General features: G+C 36.2%; 1 protein-coding gene and 1 pseudogene across 1 annotated transcript in view; one reads left to right on the top strand and one right to left on the bottom strand.

Annotated features, from left to right (window-relative positions):
* THSD7B (thrombospondin type 1 domain containing 7B) overlaps nt 1-26,459 on the bottom strand; it is a 1,225,997-nt gene that overhangs the window by 60,046 nt on the left and 1,139,492 nt on the right. Inside the window, exons 18-19 of the mRNA XM_001364165.4 lie at nt 6,739-6,880; nt 2,767-2,882 (exon numbers count right to left, since the gene is read on the bottom strand). Of these exons, the coding sequence (XP_001364202.1) occupies nt 2,767-2,882; nt 6,739-6,880 (258 nt within the window). The remainder of the gene's footprint in view (nt 1-2,766; nt 2,883-6,738; nt 6,881-26,459) is intronic.
* LOC103093877 (dnaJ homolog subfamily A member 1-like) lies at nt 22,071-25,350 on the top strand (annotated as a pseudogene).

The following is a 26,459-nucleotide window of genomic DNA, read 5'->3' as shown; positions in this document are numbered from 1 at the left end:
GAATAAGACACTTTGTCTCCCAACCAAGCATCTTCATTGACTATCATGAATGCCTATAATGTTCTCTCTTCTCTTTTTACACATCCTGGGTTCCCTGGCTTCCTTTACTTCTGTCTTAAATTCTACCTTTTCTAGAAAACTTTTCTCACTCCTTCATTTTAATGCCTTTGTGTCTGTTGATTATTTCTAATTTATCTTAGTTATTTGCATTTAAATGGCAGACCCCTTGAAATCAAGCAAATTCTTTTGTCTTTCTATAGCCAATGCTTAGTAAAATGTCTGGTTCACATAATAGATACATACTAAGTGTATATTAACTGACTGAATAAAGAATTAGAAAATTTGTAAGATAAAAAGATAGGTTGTGAAAAGCAAAACTAAAAAAATATGGGGACTATATCCTAGAGTATATGCATCATTTATCATCCCCACATCTATTTTGGAATGGAAAGAACTACGTATCTTCATCTCTTCTGTAGGATCAAGAACCAATGATCTCTTGATGATGAAATTCATTTGTTAAAAACTGTTAAATCCCAAAGACCACACAGTAGATACGCAGAGAGCTTACTGATCAGCTAAGATTTAAAAAAAAACATGTTCAGAGAATATCAACACAATGTCAGATGTTAAAAGATGAGTACAAAAGACTCAAATGGTCCTGTTAGGAGGGCAAAAAGTCAGAATGGGATAAGGTTGGCAACAAATGCTGAAGAAAACAAAAAAATTGTTATAGGTCTGATTATGAGTGAATATTTCTCCAATTTTCAAAATAAAATAAAGTAGCTTTTGAAAAATATAGTCTTGTGAGCTTAAATTAGATTACTAACAAAATATCTATTTTTAAAGGGACAGTTTGAAAACACTTAGAAAGTAAAACAGTGATTGCTCATAGCTATCATAATTTCATCAAGTAAAGGTCATGCCAGACCTTTTTTTTTTTAACATGACTAGAAATTAATTCATGAGATAAATTAGCCTTCAGCAAAGCATTTGATAGTTTCCTTGTGGAAAATATGAAGAAATTTTAGTTAGGTGAAGCAGAAATGGTTGAATCATTGAATCAGAGAAGTCATAATTAACAGTCTTATGTCCACCTAAAGAATGTTCTTTTTAGAGTCAACCAAAGAACTATTTTTATTGTATTAATGATGAATTAATCAAATAGACAAAATCTTTTTTAAATTTGGAAAGGATAACAAACCAGTTTGATGGTAAAGTTAAAATCTGTTAACATTTATGTATAGATATATAGCTGTATTGATAATTATACCTATGTGTTATAATAGGCTAATATAATGAGAAAAATAAAAACAAATCAAAGTCATTAACATGGATTTAAAATCATTTTCAGAAATGTAGGATAGAGATATATGGCTAGATAGTAGTCCCTGTGGTATATATCTGTGGATTTTTGTGCATTACACATTCAATATGAGTCAATGGTGTTGTATGGCTGCCAGAAAACCTGATGCAATCTTAGGCTACATTGAATTATGTCCAAAATGAAATTGATGACAGCCTCTTCGTACTCTGGCTTGATCAGCTCATATCTAGAGTGTTATTCTCAGTTCTATATACCCAGTTTAAGAAGGACGTTGTCAAGTTGTCATATACCTCTCAAGAAGATAAATATGATAGAGACTGGGGACTTTGGCTTAAGGAAATTGTTTGAATGAACTAAAGATACTTAACCTGGAAAAGAGAAGGCTTAGTTTGGTTATAATAGCTGACTCCAAACATCTAAAGGGCTATCATGAAGAGGTGGGATGAGAGTTATTCTAGTTTTTCACAGAGAGCAGAATTAAGAATCATGCATGGAAATTGCAGACAGGCAGATTTTATGTGCAATGATGAACTTAATGTTCACAGTTCTTCAAAAATTGAATGTGCTGCTTTACTACAGGTTGAGTACTTGCTCATTTAAGGGTTTTTGTATATTTACTGGTAATGTTGTAAAGGTGATCCAAGCCTGAGGAAAGACAAACTAAATGATCTCTGCCATCCTTCCACTCTGAAATTCTAGGATTGTAAGTTTTTGTTTTCCTCTTTGATTTTCTACAGCATTTGACTATGTTGACAAATGCCTATTTCTTTCTCTCTCTCTCTATCTTCTTTTCCCTCTCTTTCTCTACCTCTCCCTCTTTTTCCTTCCAACACTACTTCTCTGACTTTTCTTTTTTATCCTTCTTTACTAGTTCATATTTTCCATCTGACTCTTGTATGTTGATGTTCCCCAAGGTTCAGCCTTAGGTATTCCTCATTTCTTTTTCTCCCTATTATTAGCAATTTCATATATTCTCAGAGTTTCAATTGCATATTACTCCTAAATTTATATAACCAGTCTTAGTTTGGCTTTTGAGCTTTACTACTATATTTATAACCGCCTTTTGAATAGCTCCCATCTGGAATATTTAACCAGTACCACAAATGCAACATGTCCCAAACTGAGTATATAATCTTCCCTTACAAATCAATGATTTAAAAATTATCCAACATTGACTTGCATAAATTAGGCTTCAATAAATGCTGGAGTAACTGAATTTCTTTAAAATAATTCCAAATTAATTTCCCCCTAATATGAAAACTCTTTCCTCTCTTTTTGCCCATTTCTGTGAAAGTTAATTGTCCCTTGCATGCCCGTCTAATTTCATTAAAATGTAAGCTGCTAAATTGTAGTCTTTTATATATTCCAAATACCCAGTAGGCACCAAAGAAATATTTAAATCTTTCATTGTGTATAATATATGAACTTATAGGAATTACCTGTTCACAGTAGTTCATACTGACTGATTTTCCATCACTACGCACACAGCTCAAAAGGCGTGTCTTGACACCTTGTCCACAGGTAGCATTTTCACTCAATTGGCACATGCTCCATTCTGCAAGGACATAATTATGTGTTCAGCAAAGAGTACCCGAAAATGTGGGCAAAGTACAATCAACTCTTGATTATCTGCACTAGTGGAGGGCAGCAGTCATGTAGATAATCCAAAAGTCATTTCATTTCAGCTTTGGAAATCATTGCTCATTTTTTTAGCAGAAATAGATGGTTAACCTGCATGAGTGTATTTTGCTGAGGACCATATTCAAACAACTTGGCACTCCCTGTTTTTTCCTTCCTTACAGTAGGGAAAAGTAGTATCCAAAAGCATTCAAGCTGACAAAGGAACAATAGCTTAGAATTACATTTTAGCTACAGATAAGCCCAAAAGAAAATAATTTAGAAATGATGACTTTCTACCTAGGACTTCCTCCTCCCAAGCCTTAATTTCTTCATGTATAAAATGGCGATAATACTCATATTTTTTGCCCCGTAAAACTATATTGAATATACAATGCAAAATAGCAAATAAAACATGGTTTCATTTGAAAATAATTCTGTGTCCTAAAATAGTCCAAATCTTGGGACTAAGAATTAGATATTCTTTAGGGATGATCAATTAATTAACAGAAAAATGTGTTTGTTAAATATCTATGATGATTCTAATATTGTGCTATGTACTTGGCATTCAAAGACAAAAACGAATAAATCCCTGCCCTCAAGGGGCTTTCATTTGATTGGGTTAGGAAATGTGTGTGTGTGTGTGTGTATATATATATATATATATATATATATATATATATATATATATGTAGAAGGTGGACACTTGAGCTTGGTCTTACTGAACACAAGGAATCTGGGGGACGAAAGAAGAGGAGGGAGTGCATTTCTAGTATGAGGGATAGTCTGTGCAGAGGTACAGTGATGGGAAATGAAAGATCATATATGATGAATAGCAAAGTCAGTTTGAAATGCGTGAAGGGCAATGAAATGCATTAAGTCTATAGGCTGGAAAGGTCATATGATAGGGAAAGTAGCTACCAGTATTCTTATCTATCTAGAATGTGTGAATTTGTTTATTCCTTTAAAGTACTGAAATTGTCTTTGTGGCTAGATTGGCTTAAGGGACAAAGATTCAGTCTATTAATGTGGTTTTCTGGTCACTTTTATACAAAAAAATAAAAAAGGAGGTCCTGCATTTCCCTGAGGCTTACCCATAAGCAACACAGAAGGAGAGAAACTGATGTCAAAGGAATCACAACCAAGTGCTTGGCTGAATATTCTTTTCCCACTGTTGCTAGGTAAAGTCCCCTTTTTAAAGTGTTGGATGGTGAATGACTTATTTTATTCCAGTCTCAATCCTGAGAGACAAGCTAGTTCTAGTGATAGCTAAATTGGATGTAGAAAGACACTTAAGAAAATTAGGAGACAATTAGAATTTCTAGGTGTAAGGTGATCTGGACCTGAAATAGGGCTTAAACAGTGAGAAAAGGATAAATAAGTGAGATTTTCTGGAAGGATAAATTATAACATTTTTGACTGCCTGGAAAGAGAGTGATTTCTTTGACCAAAATGAAGATTCAGGGGAGAGCAGTTTTCATATATTTAGTTTGAGGTACCTCTAGCATATCATGAGTTGGAAATATCCAATAGGGAGGTGATTATGTGAGAATAGAGCTCAGAATAAAAAAAATATTGTACTGAATAAGTAGATGAAAGAATCATCTGCATGGAGATTATAATCAAAACCACAAGAGTTATTGAGTTCACAAAGTGAGAGAATGAGAAGACAGAACAAGAGGGCCAAGAACAAAATCTGGGTGATACTCACTATTAGAGAGAAGGATGTGAATGACAGATTAGCAAAGAAGTCTGAGAAGAAAGATTCAGACAATAGACAGTAGAACAATCAAGAGAGAGCACTGTATCGTAAAGAAAGACATTTTCTGTTACTAATTAAGGAACTGGAAAAATCCAATTGAACAATGTTCAAGTAGGTACAATAGGACTACCTGAATAATTAATAATAATAATAATTAGGTGATCTACACTTATGATGGTTGGGTTAAATAGACTACATTCTTAGAATCATTTGACCATTTCATTTAGTTTTAAAAGAAAGGAGAGATCTCAATTATTCAATACAAATAAAAAAGATCTACATGAAATTATGAAAAGTGAAATGAGCAGAACCAAGAGAATACAATATACAGCAACATAAATATTGTTTGAAGAATGATTTGCATATGTGCACATTCAGAGAAAGAACTATTAAAGAAGCAAGACAATTTTATATATACATATATCTTTTTGTCAAATGATGCCTTCTCTAATGGGTGGAGGGGAGAGATGGAAGAAGTAACTTGGGGATTTTAATATAACAAATAAATAAATTTATATTTAAAATATGATAATGGTGGAGGGGAAAGTACTTTTAAAAGACTATCACTGTGGATAGGTAAAATTCAAAGTACAGAATCTGAATTTAGTACATGATCAGAAATTTACTTTAAGAATTTGTAGCTGGAAAGGAAGTAGAATTCATATGAGTTAAAACTATTTATTTTGCAGATGAGGCTACACTTGAAAGGACATATATTGACATAAAGTCTTTGTCACATACAGATTTTCTGGCCCCCCAGAACTTAGTGCGGAGCTTTTCTTAGTAGGGGAAATCAATATTGCTTCTTTGGTTACTGCTGTGGCAAATATCAAAAAATGTTGGTTTTTTGCCATTTCCCCAAAAAGGGGCCTTTTGGACACAGAGTTGCTGGTACAGCATTGAGACTCTTCCCAACATGGCATGTTGCAGGGTTGTTTGCATAAGTCTGCCTCTGCTGGGCTCTCTTCCCAGGGACTCTTCAGTAAAGCTTTTCAATTTACTGGTAATCTGAGGAGATTCACATTTGCTCTAAAAAGTCATTATTAAAAGTCATCACTCCCATCTTTACTGGGAACTGTAGACAAGGCCATGTTACTTAAAACAATGAAGACTTTAAAAGAACTAAATTGATGATGATGAATGGATTATATTATTTTCTAAATGGCCTTGTTCATGTTGTTTCAGATCATCTTGATTTAATAAAATGTCATTTTAAAACTGTACCACATCTTTTTTATTGTAGTTTCATTTCAAATATCTCCAACTGACATTTAAAAAACAAATAAAGCCTTGCATAAAAGTCAGCTATTATTATTATGTTTATTATCAGTAAGGGAGTCATACTTATGATTTCATCAATATGAAGACCTTCCAATGTGGAATATCCCTCTAGTTATTACTTAGAGTCTTAAATAGTTGCCTAAGTTACTGAGACCTTAAGTGCCCAGGTCACAGGGTTCTATTGATGCCAGAAATAATACTTGGATCCAGGTATTCTTCATGCCAAAACTGCCCACACTATAACAATTGCCCGTCATCATTGTCATCATCATCACCACCACCAGCACCATGACCACCAGCACCACCAATGCAACTAACAACCATATCATGGAAACATGGTACCCTAGATCAAGTGTGAAACCTGGAGTCAAGAGTAGTGGGTTCAGACCCCACTGACAACTATCAGCTGTCACCTAGATGGCCAAAGGAAAGTCACTTAAACTATATGAATCTTAATTCCTTCCTCTGTAAAACTGAAGGGTAATATCTACCTCATAGGGTTGTTAGGAGTTAAAAAAAGCAACTTAAATACGTTGCTAATTTCAAGGTTCTTTGTGAATGTCAATTATTAATGGTTATGAACTATAATCAGTCAAGATGAATCATAGGCTATTAAACATTTTTTAAAAATAAAAAGAAGTCAAAAATTCAGCTTTGTATTACCTTATCCAGGGAGATAAACATAGATGTGTATATAGCCCATAATTAAATATTTGGGAAATATAACACAATTATGAGTTTCAAAACATACCTGTAATATTGTAATGGTATTGGAAACAATTTTCATTAAGAATACAAGGTTGTACTTGTGAGTCTTCAGCACAGGTCCTTGAACTAAGTGGAGGTCTTAGGAGATACCGACTCCTTCTTTGCATCGAGTGGGGGTCACATGACTACATAAAAATCAAATCACACAGGTGCATTAGAAACTACCCAATTAATCAGATCAATTTACAGTGATTATATGCACACAATTACATACATAAGCTCCAAGCAATTAGAATCATATGAATTTCGAAAAGACCTTAAAGCTCATCTAGACCAAAATCCTATTGCGTATAGGTAGAAATTAGGGAATGGGCTATTGTATTTGTTTGACCAAAATATTTAGTAAAATGCAATTGAAAGAAAAAATAATCCACTGAAAACAAGCTTACCAAACTTTGCCAAGTTTTTGGCAAAATATCAACAAGACAACTTTATGTTCAATAAAATATGTTGCCTGTTAACAGATTATTTATTAGACTAAAGTTTACTGTGCTATATAAACACAGTCCAAGTTTACTGTACATTATTTAGAACATAGAGAATGCTCTCAATAACAGAAAAATACACTTAACTGGTTAAAATTCTGGGCATCTACCTTCTCTTTAATATAATGAAAATCTCATTCATCACAGTCATTTTACAGGGAGCCTCCTCTTTATATAACAGTAGAAGCTGAGGCATCAAGTGTTTTAGCAAAGTCATCAAAACAATAAGTATTACTTCAGCCTCTGGGTGCCTAGCACTATGAAAAATATAATACTAAAAATGGGAAATCCAAGAGCAAAGCTCAATGAAAACAGATCTTCCAGAATTTGAATAAAGTAGACTTAAAAAATCTAAATTTAAATTTAAGTAAATTTAAGCAAATGTTCAAAGGGAATCACTTCCTTCTTCTATAAAAGAGAATAGATGATCAGAAAAAAAATATTATAGCTATGAGTATAGGAAGAAATGTGGAAAAATGTTATTTTTCTTTGTAAAATATTTTTATTGATAGTTTTTATTTTTATATTACTTATAGCTGCCCCTTTATCCTTCCTTTGCCCCCTTCCAACTATAACTTGTAATACATACTTTAAAAAAGAAAATATCCAAGAAAATTCACCAATACATTAAAAATCTCTGATATGTGACATCTTCCATACCCATGTAATCCCCACTTTTACATTCTGACAGATTTTCAATTTTTCTGAATATCACGACTTTGGGGAGCTTTCTTTATAATATAATTTTAAAAGCATTAAGATACAATGAAAACAGGAATATTAATATCTGTTATTCCCACTTATTTTACAATTTAAAATTAATATTAACCATGAAATATAAAAATAAATCATTAATAATTTGTGTTTTTTTTTTAGAATATAAAGATTTGCACATTTGTATGTGACAAAACTGAGTTAAAAACAAGAAGGAAAGTCATGGCGAAACAAAGATTTTGGAATTAGAAGATTTACAAGCAAATAATATAGTCCTGTAATTTCACAAGAGAAAAGTGAGATCTACTACTTTTGTTAATGTCATATGAATAACAAGTATTAGAACTAGAATTTGAACTGAGATTGTCTGACTCCAAATTAATTGATTTCGGTATTACTCCATAGGTGCATAAAACTATCACATAAAAATTCAAATCAGAGGAAAGGTTTTTAAGGAACCTGACATTCATCAAAAGAAATTTTAAAATCTTGTTTAAGTTCAAATCTAAGGCTCATAGTGGGTTGGAAGTCACATATGTCAGGGAAGCCTAAATACTGGTAGATTCTAGGAAACCAAAGGATTATGTCTTTTTTCCAAGGACAAGACATTAAGTGTACAAAGTGCCATCACCAGGAGATTAGCCACCTAGCAATGACATTTTATTTTTCATAGCAGTCAAGAAGACAACTTAGCAAGGTTTAGAGAAATCATGATCTCAATCAGTAGTGGGAGTATTTTTATACTAATGAAATCATGAAGACACATTCAAAGGAAGATAAAATTGTGTGATTTTTTCCCTAATAAGGTAATATTAACTTCCTATATTATCTGTAACAATATACCAAGAGAAAACAGAAAAGCAATGGAAAAATGAAAGGAAAAGAAAAAGTAGAGGCTCAGTATATCAAAATAAGCACTTTTCTAATGCTATCTATAAAACAATATATATTTACAACATAGGTGACCATATCTATCTGTCATCATATGTTGGTTGATTCACACATACAAATTTTGCAAATTGTGATTGAGATGAATAATGATGCTTTTTATTTTTATATAAATTTATTTTATTTTTATATACATTTAAAATATAAAGAATCTTTTCAAATGTAGAAAAATACTTTTAAAGTAATTAATATTCACTTAGCTGCAACAATCTTCAATAGTTCTCAAATAAATACTAGAAACCACAAAGGCTCAAATCAAAACCATTGCAGAAGCTACTAGCTTTACTGAAGCTACTACACCTGGAATTCTTTTCTGTGATTTAGAGGAAATGGCCAACAAGATAAGGCTTCATGCCAACTGTGTCTTTTATTTTTGAAAATAACTCTTACATTCTGTCTTAGAATGAATACTTTCTATTTGTAAGGCAGAAGAGTTGTAGGGGTTCAGCAATAGGAATTAAGTGACAGGGAATTTGCCCAGGGTCACACAGCTAGGAAATGTCTGAGGTTATATCTGAACCCAGGACCTCTCATCTCCAAGCCTGATGCTCTATCCACTGAGCCACTGAGCTACCTCCTAACTATGTCTTAAGGGAGTTAAAACCAACAGCAGCCACTGGCCAGAAGTCATCATTGAAATGCTATATTATCCCATAGAAATAAATTACTCCATGGATAGGATAAACAAGGAGAGATTAAGGGAGAAATTTAGTCTTAAGGAATAGGAGTCAGTGCTAAGAGTTTTTTGGGTGATGCTTTTCTGCTTTCAGATCCTGTGTGTTTCTCCACAGATGTGGCTAAATGGAACTGAATATATCCTGTACTTGATGGTTATAGCATCCACTTGATATCTTGTCAGCAATTAATTACCTGATGGTTATTCCCTCTTCCTTCTCAAGTTTAATTCTTGGCTTGTAATTTATTTCTCCACCCTATCTCTTGGATTTATACAGGGGAACTGGTCATTCATGTACTGCCTTCAGAATCCTTTTCCTCTCAGTTTCTTAGTCTACTTAGCTTCAACTCTACCTCAGCCATACCTACATAGGTTCATTCTCTTGGTTTCACCATTATGAAATCTTCTCCTAGGATCAGGAAATCAGAAATTCCTCAATTGCAAGAATTTTTAAACATTTTTGTGTGTCATGGATGCCTTTGGTGAAACCTATAAACCTTTCCTCAAAGTGATTTTTTATTGCCTACATTCATAATTGAAAGGGTTGCTAAATTTCAGTTAGAGATTCGTGAGAAAAAAAGAGATACAATTTTTCTCTCAATCATTCAGTTTCATAGATCTCTAAAATCTATGCAGGTTAAGAATTTTTGTTTTATGTGATCATAACTTCCTATTATTCTATCCTCTCTGCATGATTTACTCTTTTTAAAGCTATTTATTTTCCTAACTGTGACCTCCAATTCCTCTACTCTTCAGTACTTTCCCCAGACAGTCACTTCTGGCTTCACTTTCTTTCCTTTTATCTTGACTCTAGAAATAATCATTTCAAAATTAACTGTGTTCTTTACTCTTGAATCCCTCAACTCCCATGCCTAGCCAAAGTCCAAACTGGGATTATTTGCAACATATTCTTTTTCATCTCTATCTCAAGTGCTATTGAATGGAGCTAGGAAAAAAACAAACAAACAACAAAACATGCAAGTAAGGTGACTAGGTCTATTTCAGATTTCCATTTTCTAATTCCAACTAGGCACCTTTTTAACACCAGGGCAGAAAGCCCTTTTATTAACCCATTACTGATTTTCTACCACATCCTTCACAGCAGTAGTTTCCCATTTTCTCTTCTCCTTTTAAGAAATCATATGGGCTCTTCTAACCCTCAGAGCTTAAGAGCTCTTTATTTTTTGCTAGGAAAAGTGAGGGCATTTGAGACAATTTGAGGTTATTTCTTTCTTCTCTTATTTGTTCCTCTATATCACCAAGTTCCCTGTCCTCTGTATTTTTTTCCTTTACTCCAGGATCTAATGAAGAGGTAGCTCTTCTCTTTACCAACTCCAAACCCCTTTCAAGTACCCTCAATTCCAGAACTTCTCATTTCTTCCAGGAGATTGCTCCTACAATCATCCCCCCACTTTAATCTTCAGTCTCTTCCTATGTACCCATTTCCTCCCTGTTGCCTATAAAAACATGTGCCTCCCATATTCCTAAAAAACAACAGCAACAATAAGCAACTCTTAATGTGACAGTGTCATTACTTCCAGCCATCATCAAAATACATCTTTCCTCATTTTCACAAATTCATAAAAGAGCAAAGTGGCTCTCATTTTCATCTCTTAGTTGAAACTACTCTCCCCAAGTCACTATTGATTACATAATTACCAAATGTGATGATCATTTATCAATTCAGATTACTCCTGACTTCTCTGTGCAATGTGACACTGATGTCTACCTTGGGTTTTTCCTGATATTGTTCTTTTAGTTCTTTTCTACCCTTTCTATTAATTTCTACTAAAATTCCTTTGCTAAATCATTGCTGTTTACTCTTGTAACTGTGGGTATACTCCAAAGTTTTGTATTGGGTCTTCTTTTTGCTGTTGAACCATCTCTTTGGGAAATTTATCAGCTCTGGTGAGTTTAAATAATATCTCAAAATAGATGATTTCCACACACAGACACATATGATATATATATATATATGTAAAATATAATGTAACATAACGTAATGTAATACAATACAATACAATACAATACAATACAATATAATACAATACAATACAATACAATACAATACAATACAATATGATATAATATAATATAATATAATATAATATAATATAATATAATATAATATAATATAATATAATATAATATAATATAATATAATATAATATAATATAATATAATATAATACATTCTATAATAATATACAACAAAACATAATATATTATATAATATAGCATAAAATAATATGTAATAGAATGACATATAATCTAATAGAATATATAATAAAATGCAATATATAATAGAATGTATTATATATTCATTATATACATATATATTTATACACACAAACCATTTTCCCTCTTCTGAGTTCCAGTCCTACATCACCATGTTCCCCTCAGTTTTCTCATCTATAAATGGTCACTCGACCCTGTGGGCAGCAGGGACATTTGGCAGCATCCTGGGCGACTGAGCAGCCGTCTCTAGGACAGCACTGCTCACCCTAATCAAGGGAGGGGACTAGAAAAGGTGTCCCAAACATTGCCTGCCCTACAAACACCCGGTCAGCACACCGCGGCTGGCGGGTCATCCCCTTTAAGCGGTCGTAATCAAAGAAAAAATACAAAGAAACTCCTACTAGGAGCATGGAACATTAGGACATTACTTGATAGAGAGAATATCCCAAGACCTGAGAAAAGAACAGCTCTAATCGGTAAAGAACTGGCGCAATATAACATCGACATCGCAGCCTTAAGTGAAACACGCTTACCAGAAGAGGGATCACTCAGCAAACCCACCACTGGATACACTTTCTTCTGGAAAGGTAGAGCCTCAAATGAAGACAGAATCCATGGTGTTGGCCTGGCCATCAAGACCAGTTTGCTCAAACAGCTGCCAGACTTGCCTGTGGGCATCAGCAAGAGGCTCATGAAGATCCGTTTGCCTCTCAGCAAAGACCGGTATGCCACAATCATCAGCACATATGCCCCAACACTGACCAGCACAGAGGAGACCATCGAGCAGTTATACTCTGACCTGAGTGCCTTCCTGCACTCAGTGCCCACAAATGACAAGCTGATACTACTAGGAGACTTCAATGCCCTTGTTGGCCAGGACCATGAAAGATGGAAAGGAGTGCTTGGCAAACACGGCGTGGGCAAAATGAACAACAACGGCCTACTGCTACTCAGCAAATGCTCGGAGTTCGAACTCACCATCACAAACACTGTGTTCAGAATGGCGAACAAATATAAAACAACGTGGATGCACCCAAGATCAAAACAGTGGCATCTCATTGACTACATCATTGTATGCCAGCGAGACATCCAGGATGTAAAGATCACCAGAGCCATGAGAGGAGCTGAATGCTGGACAGACCACCAATTGGTTAGAGCGACTCTTCAAATGTGCATTGCGCCTCGCCATCCAAAACGCGCCCAGACAGTTCGTGCATTTTACAACGTAAGTCGTCTTAGAGATCCATCTTATTTGCAAACATTCCAGTCCTGCCTGGACAACAAGCTGTCTGCCAAGGGATCACTCACTGGAAGCTCAACTGAGAAATGGAACCAGTTCAGAGATGCAGTGAAGGAAACATCAAAGACAGCCCTAGGCCCAAAACAACGCAACCACCAGGACTGGTTCGATGAGAATAACACTGCTATTGAAGATCTATTGAGCAAGAAGAACAAAGCCTTTATGGAGTGGCAAAATAACCCAAACTCTGCTCCTAGAAAGGACAGATTCAAGTCTCTCCAATCCATGGTGCAGCGTGAGATCAGGAAGATGCAAGACCGATGGTGGGGAAAAAAAGGCAGAAGAAATCCAGCGGTTTGCTGATATGAAAAACTACAAACAATTTTTCAGTGCCCTCAAGACTGTCTATGGGCCATTAAAACCCACCACCACTCCCTTGCTATCCTCTGACGGTGACACTCTCATAAAAGATAAAAAGGCATCAGCAACAGGTGGAAAGAACACTTCAGTCAGCTTCTCAACCAACCCTCTTCAGTTGACCAAAGCTTCCTTGACCAGATCCCCCAAAACCGCTCCATTGAACAACTTGATGTCCCTCCTTCAATAGAGGAAGTCCAAAAAGCCATTAAACAAATGAGTGCAGGCAAGGCACCCGGTAAAGATGGGATCCCAACAGAGGTATACAAGGCCTTAAATGGAAAGGCGCTTCAGGCATTCCACATAGTACTAACCAGCATATGGGAAGAGGAAGACATGCCCCTAGAACTCAGAGATGCCTCCATCGTAGCCCTATACAAGAACAAAGGCTCATGAGCAGCCTGTGACAACTACAGAGGCATCTCACTACTCTCCACTGCTGGAAAGATCCTCGCCCGTGTTATACTCAACAGACTCCTGTCATCTGTTTCAGAGCAGAACCTGCCTGAATCACAGTGTGGCTTCCGACCAGATCGCAGCACCATCGACATGGTCTTCACAGTGAGGCAAATGCAGGAAAAATGCCTTGAACAGAACCTGAGTCTCTACATTGTCTTCATAGACCTGACAAAGGCGTTCGACACAGTGAACAGGGATGCATTGTGGGTGATCCTCAGCAAGCTCGGTTGCCCAGCAAAATTCGTCAAACTGATCCAGCTCTTTCATGTCGACATGACAGGGGAAGTCCTATCTGGTGGAGAGACTCCCGATCGCTTCAACATCTCCAATGGCGTGAAACAAGGCTGTGTCCTCGCTCCGGTACTATTCAACCTATTTTTCACCCAAGTATTACGACATGCTGTGATGGATCTAGACCTGGGCGTCTACATCAAATACCGACTGGATGGCTCACTATTCGACCTTTGCCACCTGACTGCAAAAACAAAGACAACAGAGAGACTCATCCTGGATGCTCTCTTTGCAGATGACTGTGCTCTCATGGCCCACCAAGAAAATCATCTCCAAACCATTGTGGACAGGTTCTCCACCGCAACAAAACTGTTTGGCCTGACTATCAGCCTCAGCAAAACAGAGGTGCTGTTCCAACCTGCACCAGGGAGGCCAACGAACCAGCCGTGCATTACAATCGATGGCACGCAGCTTTCTCACATCAACACTTTCAAGTACCTGGGCAGCACCATCTCCAACGACGGGTCCCTAGACCACGAGATCAATGCCAGGATCCAAAAGGCCAGCCAGGCACTCGGGCAGCTGCGCTGCAAAGTCCTCCAACACAGAGGTGTAAGCACTGCGACAAAGCTCAAAGTGTACAACGCAGAGGTCCTCAGCTCGCTCCTGTACGGCTGTGAGACATGGACACTGTACCGGAAGCACATGAAACAGTTGGAGCAATTCCACCAAAGCTCCCTTCGGTCAATCATGAGGATCCAATGGCAGGACCGAATCACCAACCAGGAAGTCCTCAACAGAGCCAACTCCACCAGCATCGAAGTCCTGGTCCTCAAAGCCCAGCTACGATGGTCTGGACACGCCATCCACATGGACCCACAGCGAATACCAAGACAGGTATTCCATGGTGAGCTGTCAGCTGGACTCAGGAAACAAGGCTGACCAAAGAGAAGATTCAAGGATCAGCTAAAGTCCAACTTGAAGTGGGCTGGCATTACAACGAAGCAACTAGAACTCGCTGCCTCTGACAGAAGCAGCTGGAGGACCCACATTCACCAGGCCGCCACCACCTTTGAAGATGAGCGACATCGACGTCTTGCCGCTGCTCCTGAACGCCGACACCAGGCCACACCCGCACCTCCCATAACAGCTGGCGTCCCATGCCCCATGTGCCACAAACTGTGTGCCTCAGCCTTTGGACTCCAAAGCCACATGAGGGTACACCGTAGATGAAACTGCACAAAGACAATCTTCATTCTCGATCACCGAGAGACTACCACTATACTAAAATGAGCCAGAGAAGGAAATGGCAAACCACTGCAGCATCTTTGGAAAGAAAACTCTAAATGGGGTCACAAAGATTTGAATATAACTGAAATAACTTAATAGTACCAGTTAATCAAATGATTCTTCTATTGTGAACAGTCTTAGAATTAATAGAGATTGGAGCTTCAAAGGAGAAGAATGTACTGTGGAAGTAGTAGTACTAGTACGGTGGAAACAGTCCTTTGAAGTCAGTAGTGCAGCCTCTGATTTTCAGAATTTATAGCTCAAAGATTTCTTATGCCCCCTCTGAACCCTGCCATTTGGGTACATATGCTTTATTTTCTGAAATTCTATGTTCACTTCTTGTAGGCCTTCCACCTTCAATGTAAACACCTTGAGAGCAGGAATATTTTGTCCGTGTCTTCCACATTTTATTTACTTCATAAATATTGCTAAGTGGAAGTAGAAGGCAGGGGCTTGGTTCTAGTACCTGAAACTATACTGTAAAGTGAAGGGGAGATCAGCAGCTAAGCTGGCTGGATATTATAGATCCAAATAAGGCCCGGAAAACTACTTGCTATTTATGTCATAGGGCAAATTTCTTTTGGTATAGGTTGAGTGGAAATGGTTTCTAGCTATATAATCCTGGGATGAAACTATGGCTTGGTGCAAAGGACCCTGGAGACCAGCTCCTCTGTCTAGTTTTACATTTCCCCTGCCTGAGGCTAGATTGTTCCCAGAGTCTGGTACAGAGCAGGACCTGTAGGTGGAGGTTAGGTGGTCCCAGCTGAGGGGACTAGAGAGTTGCAGAAGCAGAGTTCCAGATAGGCCATTATAAGAACACCTTAAATCTCAGCTACTCTCTGGTAAAAAGAACATAATTAGCTTGAGACTTGAGTAATGACACTTAATGGGATGATTAAGGCTAAACATTTTTCTCTAATGGTTAAAAGGAAAAAAAAAACTGCCATGAATATATGTAGCCAATACGGCCATATGTCTGTTAAAATCACACACACATACACAACACTATTAAGCTATTAAATTTACATGATTCAGCAAAAAAAAGTAATTATTTGTGATCTTATAAAAAACTTAGTTAATTGAATAAAACAATTAATAATCCCAGCATAGAGTGGCACCTCCAACAAATTTTAAAAATACTTATTTGTGGGGATTTCACTCACTATTCTCTACTGATTAATTTCCTGGTTTTCAGAATGAAGGAAAGATAGCAATATTATTTAGAAACACTGTAGGAATTATCTGTATTATAGAATAAGAAAGTACTTTAGAGATCGTCTAATCTGGCAAGAATCCAGTGTTTTAATTAAGCTGAGCTGCAGCCAGGGCTTTGTCCAATGGTGGCATCATGAGTGGGGGGATAGACTATTATGGGAGGGATCTGAGACTCTAAGTTCCTGGTGGTTTGGTTCCAGGATAAGGAGCAGGTGGGTAGAGGTTTCACAAGCTCTAGGGGCTGTCAATAGAAAGAATAGAATAGAATAGAATAGAATAGAATAGAATAGAATAGAATAGAATAGAATAGAATAGAATAGAATAGAATAGAATAGAATAGATTAGAAAGAAGGAAGGTACTACAAGACTCTGGACACCTGGAAATAGGGACCTGGACTGCTTCAAGCAAGGGGAAATATTTCTCTGTACTACATCTCACCTGAGTGGGAAGACCACTCAGTTACCAGGTAGCTCACAGCTAAGCAAAATGCTAGTAATCAGATCTCCAATATCAATTAACATGCAGCCCCAAGACGGGTGATGGACTGAGAAGCTGTCTTGTAGACCATGATTTCCTCCTCTTCTTAATTGATTCCTTTGGACATAGGTCAGATTTCTTTGAAAAAACATGGTGCTGAGAACCAACCTTGATATTTCAGAAACTTTCTTGTTAAGTATAGAGAAGAGTGGTAGTATGGCCTCCATTATTTTGGTACCTGCATACATTATTGTATGGTATGCTCACATCAGCTTTTTCAATCAGCCATATAAACTGTTGAAATATATTGACCCAGGAATAAACCATAATTAGACAGTTATGTATTGGGTAACTCATTCTATCTTTGTACAAATATATATATATATGTGTATATATATATATATATTTTTTTTTTAATTTAGCAATTCTACTGAAACTGCTCTAGCAAGTGTCATTAATGACAAAATAATTGGCAGACCCAATGTCCTTCCCTTAGCTCTGATGCTTGATGTCCTATTGCATTTATAGTACTGAATTCTCCCTTTCATTTTTTAAAATTAAATTTTATTTGGATCTTTTTAGATTACAGGCCAATACTGGTTTTACTGAGTTAAGGATATGTAAAACTTAGTAACTTTTTAGGTATAGTTTTAAATTGCTTTCCAGAATGACTAGACAAATTACAGCTCCAATAATAGTTCATTAATATGCATACCCTCTCTTTCTTGTTAGCTTCCTTGCTTCTCTTGACATCAAAAGAGTTCTTTGTCTTGGTTTTCCATTTTCCTTAGAAATAACACCTTTTTCTTCCTCCATTTACTTCTTTCTTCTTTTTCCTAAATTCATGTGTCACCCAATACTCTGTCCTCAGCCCTCTTTTTTTCATTATATTCTCTTTCTTAGAGATCTTAATCTACTCCTATTATTGCAATGATGAGCTTGATAAGAATGATTTAACTCTCTCTCTCTCTCTCTCTCTCTCTCTCTCTCTATATATATATATATATATATATATATATATATATCCAGCTCTTTCCTTTTATTGAGATTTCGCATTTCTATCTCTCTACTGAGAATATTCAGCTGGGTATTCTGCTAGCACCTTATGCTCAATATATCTGAAACTAAAAAATTATTTTTTTGGCTCTTAAGTGTGCTCCTCATAGTTTCTTTTAATGGTTCTATTCTCACAGTCAATGAAGCTTGAAAAGTCATCTTTGACTCTTTCTTCTTCCTCCCCTTTCCATATCTAATTCATCATTTTTATATCCTTGCCCTGTTCTTACTTATGGGGGCTGTCCATTTCCAACTTCCTTTCTAGTTTTACATTTTATTCCATTTTACACACACCATAGCCTAATCAAACTGGAAATTATACATTACATCTTCCATCTCTGAACCTTGTTACAGTTTGTCCCCAGTACTTAGAAAAAATTCTTTAATAATTTCCACCTTTTAGAAACTCCAGGTTCTTAGTTTGAATGTTATTCCTTCATGAGGCCTTTCTTCAATTCTCCAAATATTAGAGTATTGCATTTATTTATTTTGTATATATTTATGTTTATATGCTATCTCCTCAAATAAAATTACAATTTCCTAGACTATAGGGGCTGCTTCATTTTTGTCTTTGTATCTCTTTTACCTAATTTTGTGCATGTACACTTAGACATGAGGATATTTGAGTACCTAAAGAGAGGACTTCGATGTTAGCCTTGCCTCTGTATAATTTTCATAAAATTCGACTTAAGTTTTTTTAAATAATATTTTATTTGATCATTTCTAAGCATTATTCATTAAAGACAAAAATCATTTTCTTTTCCTCCCCCCTACCCCCCATAACCGACGCGTGATTCCACTGGGTATCACATGTTTTCTTGATTTGAACCCATTGCCATGTTGTTAACATTTGCATTAGAGTGTTCTTTTAGAGTCTCTCCTCTGTCATGTCCCCTCAACCGCTGTATTCAGGCAGTTACTTTTCCTCGGTGTTTCCACTCCCATAGTTTATCCTTTGCTTATGAATGGTGTTTTTTTCTCCTGGATCCCTGCAAATTGTTCAGGGACATTACACCGCCATTAATGGAGAAGTCCATTACATTTGATTATACCACAGTGTATTAGTCTCTGTGTACAATGTTCTCCTGGTTCTGCTCCTCTCTCTCTGCATCACTTCCTGGAGGTCGTTCCAGTCTCCATGGAATTAGACTTAAGTTTTTTAAGAAAAATTTCAGGAAAAGAAGCTCACTAACTCCTCAAATCAAGAAAGTGAACTGTTTGAAGAAAATGCCATAAAGAAACCTTCCATCAGAAGATCCAGGATGAACTTTGGAATGTAACTGATTGAACTGAAGTGGGTTGAACACAATCACTCTGAACTTAAATTCTTATGCCAAAGGGGACTGCCTCCTAATTGGCTTTTTGTCAATCTGCTTAGCAAACACTGGTTTCCTCTCTCTCTTTTATTTCCCTCTTATCTCCAAGTATTGTAATTTCCTCTTAGAAAGTACAATATTATATGTACCTTTAGCTAGAAGATCCTTAGTGGTATAAGCTGGTTATGTTAGATTGGTCACTGGGGAGATTAGTCTCCCAAAGAATCACAGGGGATAATTGTGAAGAGTGAATCAAACTCACTTTGTCTATCAATCAACAACTTTTAAGTTAATCAGTCGAAAACTGAAGTACCCCTACTTACTACCTTACCAGTCACTAAGTATGAGAATTCACAAGTTACTTGCTAGAGTTGATGACAACTCCAGAGGTCACTGCCCACCCCTCACTCCTCAACCCCCCCCCCCCACCAGGCAGTGTTAGGTAAATTGAAGAACTGTGATTGGTTTCTATAAAGTGGGGAAGGGACAGGAAGTGAGATGGAAAAAGGACTATAAAAAGTCCTGAACTTCCTATCTAAGGGATTGCTCCTTGAGGTTTCTCCTTTGGAGTTCCTCTTTGGAGTCTATACTCCTTGAATCTTCTCCTTTGGATTTCTTCTTTGGAGGATGGCTCCTTGAGGCTTTTGGACTTTGACTCGGAGCTTTGGGCCTTTTGACTGGAGTTTTCAGCTTTGGGACTTTGATTTTTGGCTTTGGATCTTCTGGGAGTTGGGGACTTTCTTATTGGTTTCACTGCTGCCTTTTTGAGCTTAGATCCCAAGGGTTTTTCTGCATTGAGAACTTTCCTGGATCCTGCCTGGTTTGTTGGTGAGTGACTAGAATTCCCACATTGAGATTGGAACTGTGTCAGGGAGTGAGCTTCATTTCACCTGATCAGGATATAGGGTAGGGTAGGCAGTCACCTTACCTCTTTCCTTTACACATTTCCCTCTTTTTACTAATATTTCAATTAAACAAATTAAACAAAAAATCTGCTAATAGTTTTCCTGACTTAAGTGATAATAATTGAAGAATGCTTTTTATATAACTCTCTTATTTAGTCAAAATCCAAATTTAACCATTATACATCTGACATATATTGTTTCTGTGATTTTCTGCAAATTGCTTACCTCTCATTTTTCTAGGCAACTATCTAAGAATTTATGGCCAATTTATTTTGCAGAGAAAGTGCTGACTTGCATTGAGAGGTGGAGATCTCTCATATATATATTCTCTATCCCAATGAAATCACAGGTCCTGCCCTACTTAGCCCTATTAAGTGACTTTTTCTGTTAAGTACTGACTATATATAGAAAAAAATGAAATGAGCAGCTTACATTATCAGAGAGACAACACACACACACACACACACACACATATATGATATATATATATATGGAAATGACTGACAGAAAAATGAAAAGACTAGACTATAACAGTGGTGTCGAACTTCTACTTTCTATAGGAAATCTCCCCTAGCCCTCTTAATTCCAGGGCCTTCCCTCAATTAATTATTTCCCATTTTTCATGTATATAGTTTCTTGTGTGTCTGCATATATGTATATATATATATATGTATGTATGTGTGTTTGTTTGCATGTTGTTTTGAGGGCAAGAGCTGTCTTTTGCCTCTTTCTGTATCCCCAATGCTCATCACAGTGCTTAGCACATGGCAAATGCTTAATGGATGTTATTGATTGATTGGTCTTTTCTTTTACTGAGCATTAGACTTAGCTATCCAATTAGCTCTTCAAATGAACCACAGGGACTTAACAAGATGATTTGGAGCCAGGATAGAGGTGTTACAAATGTGTAATAAATTCTAGTTGATTGAATATTAACTACTTACCGTTTCATAGGAAATCTATAGTCAATGAAGTTCCAGAAAACAATTTTCCTAGAGAACTCCTGGTTCTTGATTTACTCTCTCTGTAAATTTGAGTTAGTAATTTATCTTTATAGATCTTTATTTTTCCAACTGTAAAATAATGGTGCTCCATTTTGATCTTGAAGGTTCCTTCTAGTTCTAAATTCTATTATCCTATGATTGAGCAAACTGGGTAATATTGATTTTCTGAATAATTTCACTTACTGGGCATAGGACCTATTTGTCATATAGTCCTTCCAATGACTATTTTAATAGTCAATAGAAAAGAGAAATGGTGTGAATAAGGCTTTAAAATTCATATGGTTGGAAAATGATAAATGTTGGAAGAAATATGGAAAAATTGGAATATTAATACATTGTTGGTGGAGCTGGGAACCGATATAGCAATTATAGAGATCAATTTGGAATCATGTCCAAAAGGCCATAATAATGTACATACCCTTTAATGTTTTATTTAAACTTGTTTAATTAATTTAGAAAAATTTTCCATGGTTACATGATTCATGTTCTTTCCCTCCCCTCCTCCCTCCCCATTCCCATAGCCATTGAGCAATTCCACTGGGTTTTATGTGTATCGTTGTTCAAAATATATTTCCATATTATTATGTGCATACCTTTTGACTCAGAAATACCACTATTACGTCTGTATCCCAAAGAGATTAAAGATGGGGGAAAGGATCTACCTGTATAAAAATGTCAACAGCAGCTCTTTATGCAGAGGCGAAGACCTGGAAACTGAAAGGTCATCCTTCAATTGAAGAATGACTGAACATGTTATGTTATAGGATTGTTATGGAAAACTATTACTACATAAGAAATGATGAACAATTAAAAAAAACCCTGGAAAGACTTGTATGAAATGATGCAAAATGAATTGAACAGAATGAAGAGGACATTGCACTCAGTTATAACAAGTTTTTGATCATTAGCTCTCAATGACTTAATCATTATCATACAAGGATTCAGGACAACTCCAAGGGGCTCATGATGAAAAAGGCTATCCACTGCCATAGCAGGAAATGACAAAATATGAATATAAATTGAAGCATCCCATTCTTTACTTGATTTCTCCTGTGAATTTTTCTCTATTGTGACATGTTTTGTTTCACAACATGGTGAACATGGAAATATGTATTATCTGATAACTCATATACAATCTATATCATATTTTCATGCCATATTGGGGAGGAGGTAGGTCAGGGAGGAGGAGGAGAACATGGATTGCAAAGTGTTAGAAAATTATTACTAAAAATTATATTGCTGGATGCAGCATGGTGACTCAGTGGATAGAGAATCAAGCCAGGAAATGGGAGATACTGGGTTCAAATATGGCTTCAGTCACTTCCTAGTTGTGTGGCCTTGGGCAATACATTAAAGCTCCATTGTCTAACCTTTACCACTTTTCTGCCTTAAAATCATTACATAGTATTGATTCCAGGATTGAAGGTAATGTTTGAAAAATGTTATTGACATGTGATCTGGAAAAAATAAAACTTTAACTAAAATAAAAGAAATTCATACAGGCATTCATTCCCAGAACTGGTGGATATCTCAGAAGTTACCTAATCAAAACTGTAACCAAAAAGTGAATATCATATATAGTATCTATACCAAGTAATTATTTACCTTATGCTTGAAAATTTATAGTTGAAAGGAAATTGCTCAGAAGAGTCAATAGTATTTTTTGGACAGCTCTGATACTTCAGAAGTTTTGTCTTCATTGAACCAAAATCTGTCTCTTTGTAACTTTGACTCATTTTTTTGTTAGAATTCTTCAGGCCAAACAGAATAAATATAATCCAGAGGAGTAACAGAACCAAATAAAAGCCTAAGAATGGAACATTATTTTGTAGAAAACCATTAAGGAGGATAATGCAGAAATGGAAAGTTTAAAAAAAATGGCTACATAAAACTTATATCTATTGTCAAGCTAGTTTGACCACTGAGAGATAAGTATTGTACTCTGGAAAGAACAATGACTCTGAAATCAAAGGCCTTGAGTTCAAATTTCACCTCTGTCATTTAGCACCTATGTGCTAATGGGTAAGTCATTTAGTCACTGCCCTAGGCACCAATTTCTTCACATTTAGGTAGTGGGGTTGGACTACTAGATGATTGCTGAGCTCCCTTCTTTCTCTACATCTCTGATACTTTGATCACTGATTAGGGGGAAAGAGGACCCAGAAGTGTAACAACAACAAAAAAGTGTATTCATACTTAAAAGGGAACTAGAGCTAACAATTACTTATTTTTATGGGATTAAGAAGAAAAGATGGCAAGAAAGGACTTATAGGGCCTAGCTTTTGAAAATTCTGACATGGTAAAGAATACTTTAGCTATGTTTGTGTGGTTCCAACAGGCTAAAATTATTAAATTGTTACTTGATCTATGGATATATCTGAATCTTTGTTCCCCACCACCTATAAATAAACTCCTTTAAAAGAAGGATTGGGAGACAGGAAAGGAAAATGACATGGGTATTATATCCAGAGTATCTACACATACTGACAGTGGCAGGAGGAGGGCATGCAAAATTCACAGTAAAAACAACACACTGGGGAACTTTCCAGCAAACTCTTTGAGAAGCAGAGGGTAGCAGCTGCTATAGCCTGAGCTCTGTGCCCAAGACCTCACCCCACAATACACGCAGCATCTTCTCTTTCTCCAACTTGCTCCCCCAACTTCCCAATCAGCTCCTGGGTCTTCCACTTGCACCCCACCCCAAATGTGGGCATTTTGACACCAGATATACTGTGAGCATTAATCCCTGGCCATAGAAAATGGAGAAGGGATGTTTTGGAAGTAAAACTCAGTGACTCCCAGGAAGAAATAAAATAGGTATATAGAGAACTAGCCTTGAAATATCATCCAGATAAGAATCCAAATGTAGGAGAAAAGTTCAAACATTTCTCAAGCTTACAAAGTGCCTTCTGATGTAAAGAAGAGAGGCTTACATAAAAAGGTAGAGAACAAGCTATAAAAGACTGAGGTTCTCCAATGGACATCTTTGATAGGTTTTTTTGGAGGAGGTGGAAGAATGCAAAGGGGAAACAAATAGGTAAATATGTTGTTCATCAGTTGTTGGTGACCTTAGAAGATGTATGTAATGGTGCAACAAGAAAACTGGCTTTGCAAAAGAATGTAATTTGTGATAAATGTGAAGAAGGATGGAGTGGGGAGAAAGAATGCTGTCCCAATTGTAGAGGTACTGGAATGCAAATAAGAATTCATCATATAGACCCTCAATCAATTTGCATGGAATGCCAAGGGCATGGGGAACAAATCAGCCCTAAAGATAGATGTAAAAGCTGTAATGGAAGGAAAATTGGTTAAGAGAAAATAATTCCTGAGGTTCATATTGACAGACATGAAAGATGGTCAGAAGATAATATTCCATGGTGAAGGTGATCAGGAGCCAGGACTTCGGGCAGGAGAGATTATCATTGTTTTGGATCAGAAGGACAATACTATATTTACATGTTGGGGTGAGGATATTTTCATGAGTATGACTATCCAGTTGGTTGAAGTATTGTGTGATTAAGAAACCAATATCAACTCTTGATAATAGAACTATAATCATTACTTCTCAACCTGCTCAGATTGTCAAACATGGAGTTATCAAATGTGTACTGAATGAAGGCATGCCTATTTATTTTGGACCTTAGGAGAAAGAAATTCTAATAATTGGATTTAAGGTAAACTTCCTGGAGAATGGCTTTCTTTGATCAGATGAGCTATCTTTATTGGAAAAGTTACTGCCAGAAAGAAAGGAAGTAGAGGAGCCTGGAGGCATGGATCAGATAGAACTGGTGGACTTTGACCTATTTTATGAAAGAAGGCTCCACTACAATGGGAAAGCTTATGAGGATGATGAGCATCATTCCAGAGGTGGTTTTCTGTGTCAAACCTCTGGGTGGGCTATCAGTGACTACTCTTCATTGTAATGCTGGCTTTTGTATGCAATAGTGAATGAGTGAAGGACTACAGTCATCTTAACACACTACTAGCTACTGTTTTTTTTTGTTTTTGTTGAAATATTCAACTATAGTTGTGGTTTAAAAAGGTAATAAAAATCAGTATTATAAAATGCTGACTTGCAATTTATGATGTTCAGTAGGCAAGATAGTTTAGCATCGATAATTATTTCCTTTTGGTAAAGAAGTCTCTGAGCATTTTTTCATGACTTGTAATTTTTTGTTTCAATGTGTATATGCAGTCACTTAGACTGAGGATTGATTCTTGATTAAATGTACACAAGCATTTACAATTGTTAAGCTTGAAATTAAAATTTTGTACTGAATTCACCATCAGAAAACTCCAACAAATTGATATATAAAACTTTATTCTTAAGTCAGAGACTTGTTACCTTCATTCAGATTTTAAATTTCATTGGGCTTTAAAAAATTCTCCAGCCCAAGGGAAAAATTAGGTTCCTGGGAAAACAGGTCCTCAACAGGTGTTAAGCCTTATTACATTTCATCTTCCTAATATATTATGAGCTCCTTGGTGTAACACATGTGTCTTCTTTTTCCCAAAGAGTTGAGTCCAAGGCCCTCTCCATAGAGGGCATTTGATAAATGGATGTAACGGGAGTGAAATGATTATAAAGGAGTTTCAGTAACTTTGCTAATGATGATGGAGTCAATAATGCTAAATCACATTGTTCTCTGGAAATGAAGAATGCTATATTTCATGGTGCAGTTCAAGGTGCACTAGGCTAGGAAACAGGAAACTTGAGTTTAAGTCACAGCCCTGCTATTTACTAGCTATCTCTCTTTGGGTCAATTATTTAACATCTTCTGGCTTCAATTTCTTATCTTTAAAATGAGGAGTGCCACTAAATGAATTCTAAGTTCATATGACTAAAAGAATATCTGATTCCTGGACATGAAAACGTAGCTCCATTCCTATTAAAAAACTTTCAGGGCACTTTGGAAACTCGTGTGCATCAATCATGTGACATGATGCTCTAGTAATCATTCATCATTTGTTTCAAATAATTTTACATTTTAATCATATTGAACTGTCCATGAATAGCAAAAGAATGGCCACTA

The sequence above is a fragment of the Monodelphis domestica genome, chromosome 4, assembly GCF_027887165.1.
Source record: "Monodelphis domestica isolate mMonDom1 chromosome 4, mMonDom1.pri, whole genome shotgun sequence".
NCBI lineage: Eukaryota > Metazoa > Chordata > Mammalia > Didelphimorphia > Didelphidae > Monodelphis > Monodelphis domestica.
Note: the sequence above shows the minus strand (reverse complement) of the source record. Positions and strands in the feature narration are given on the sequence as shown.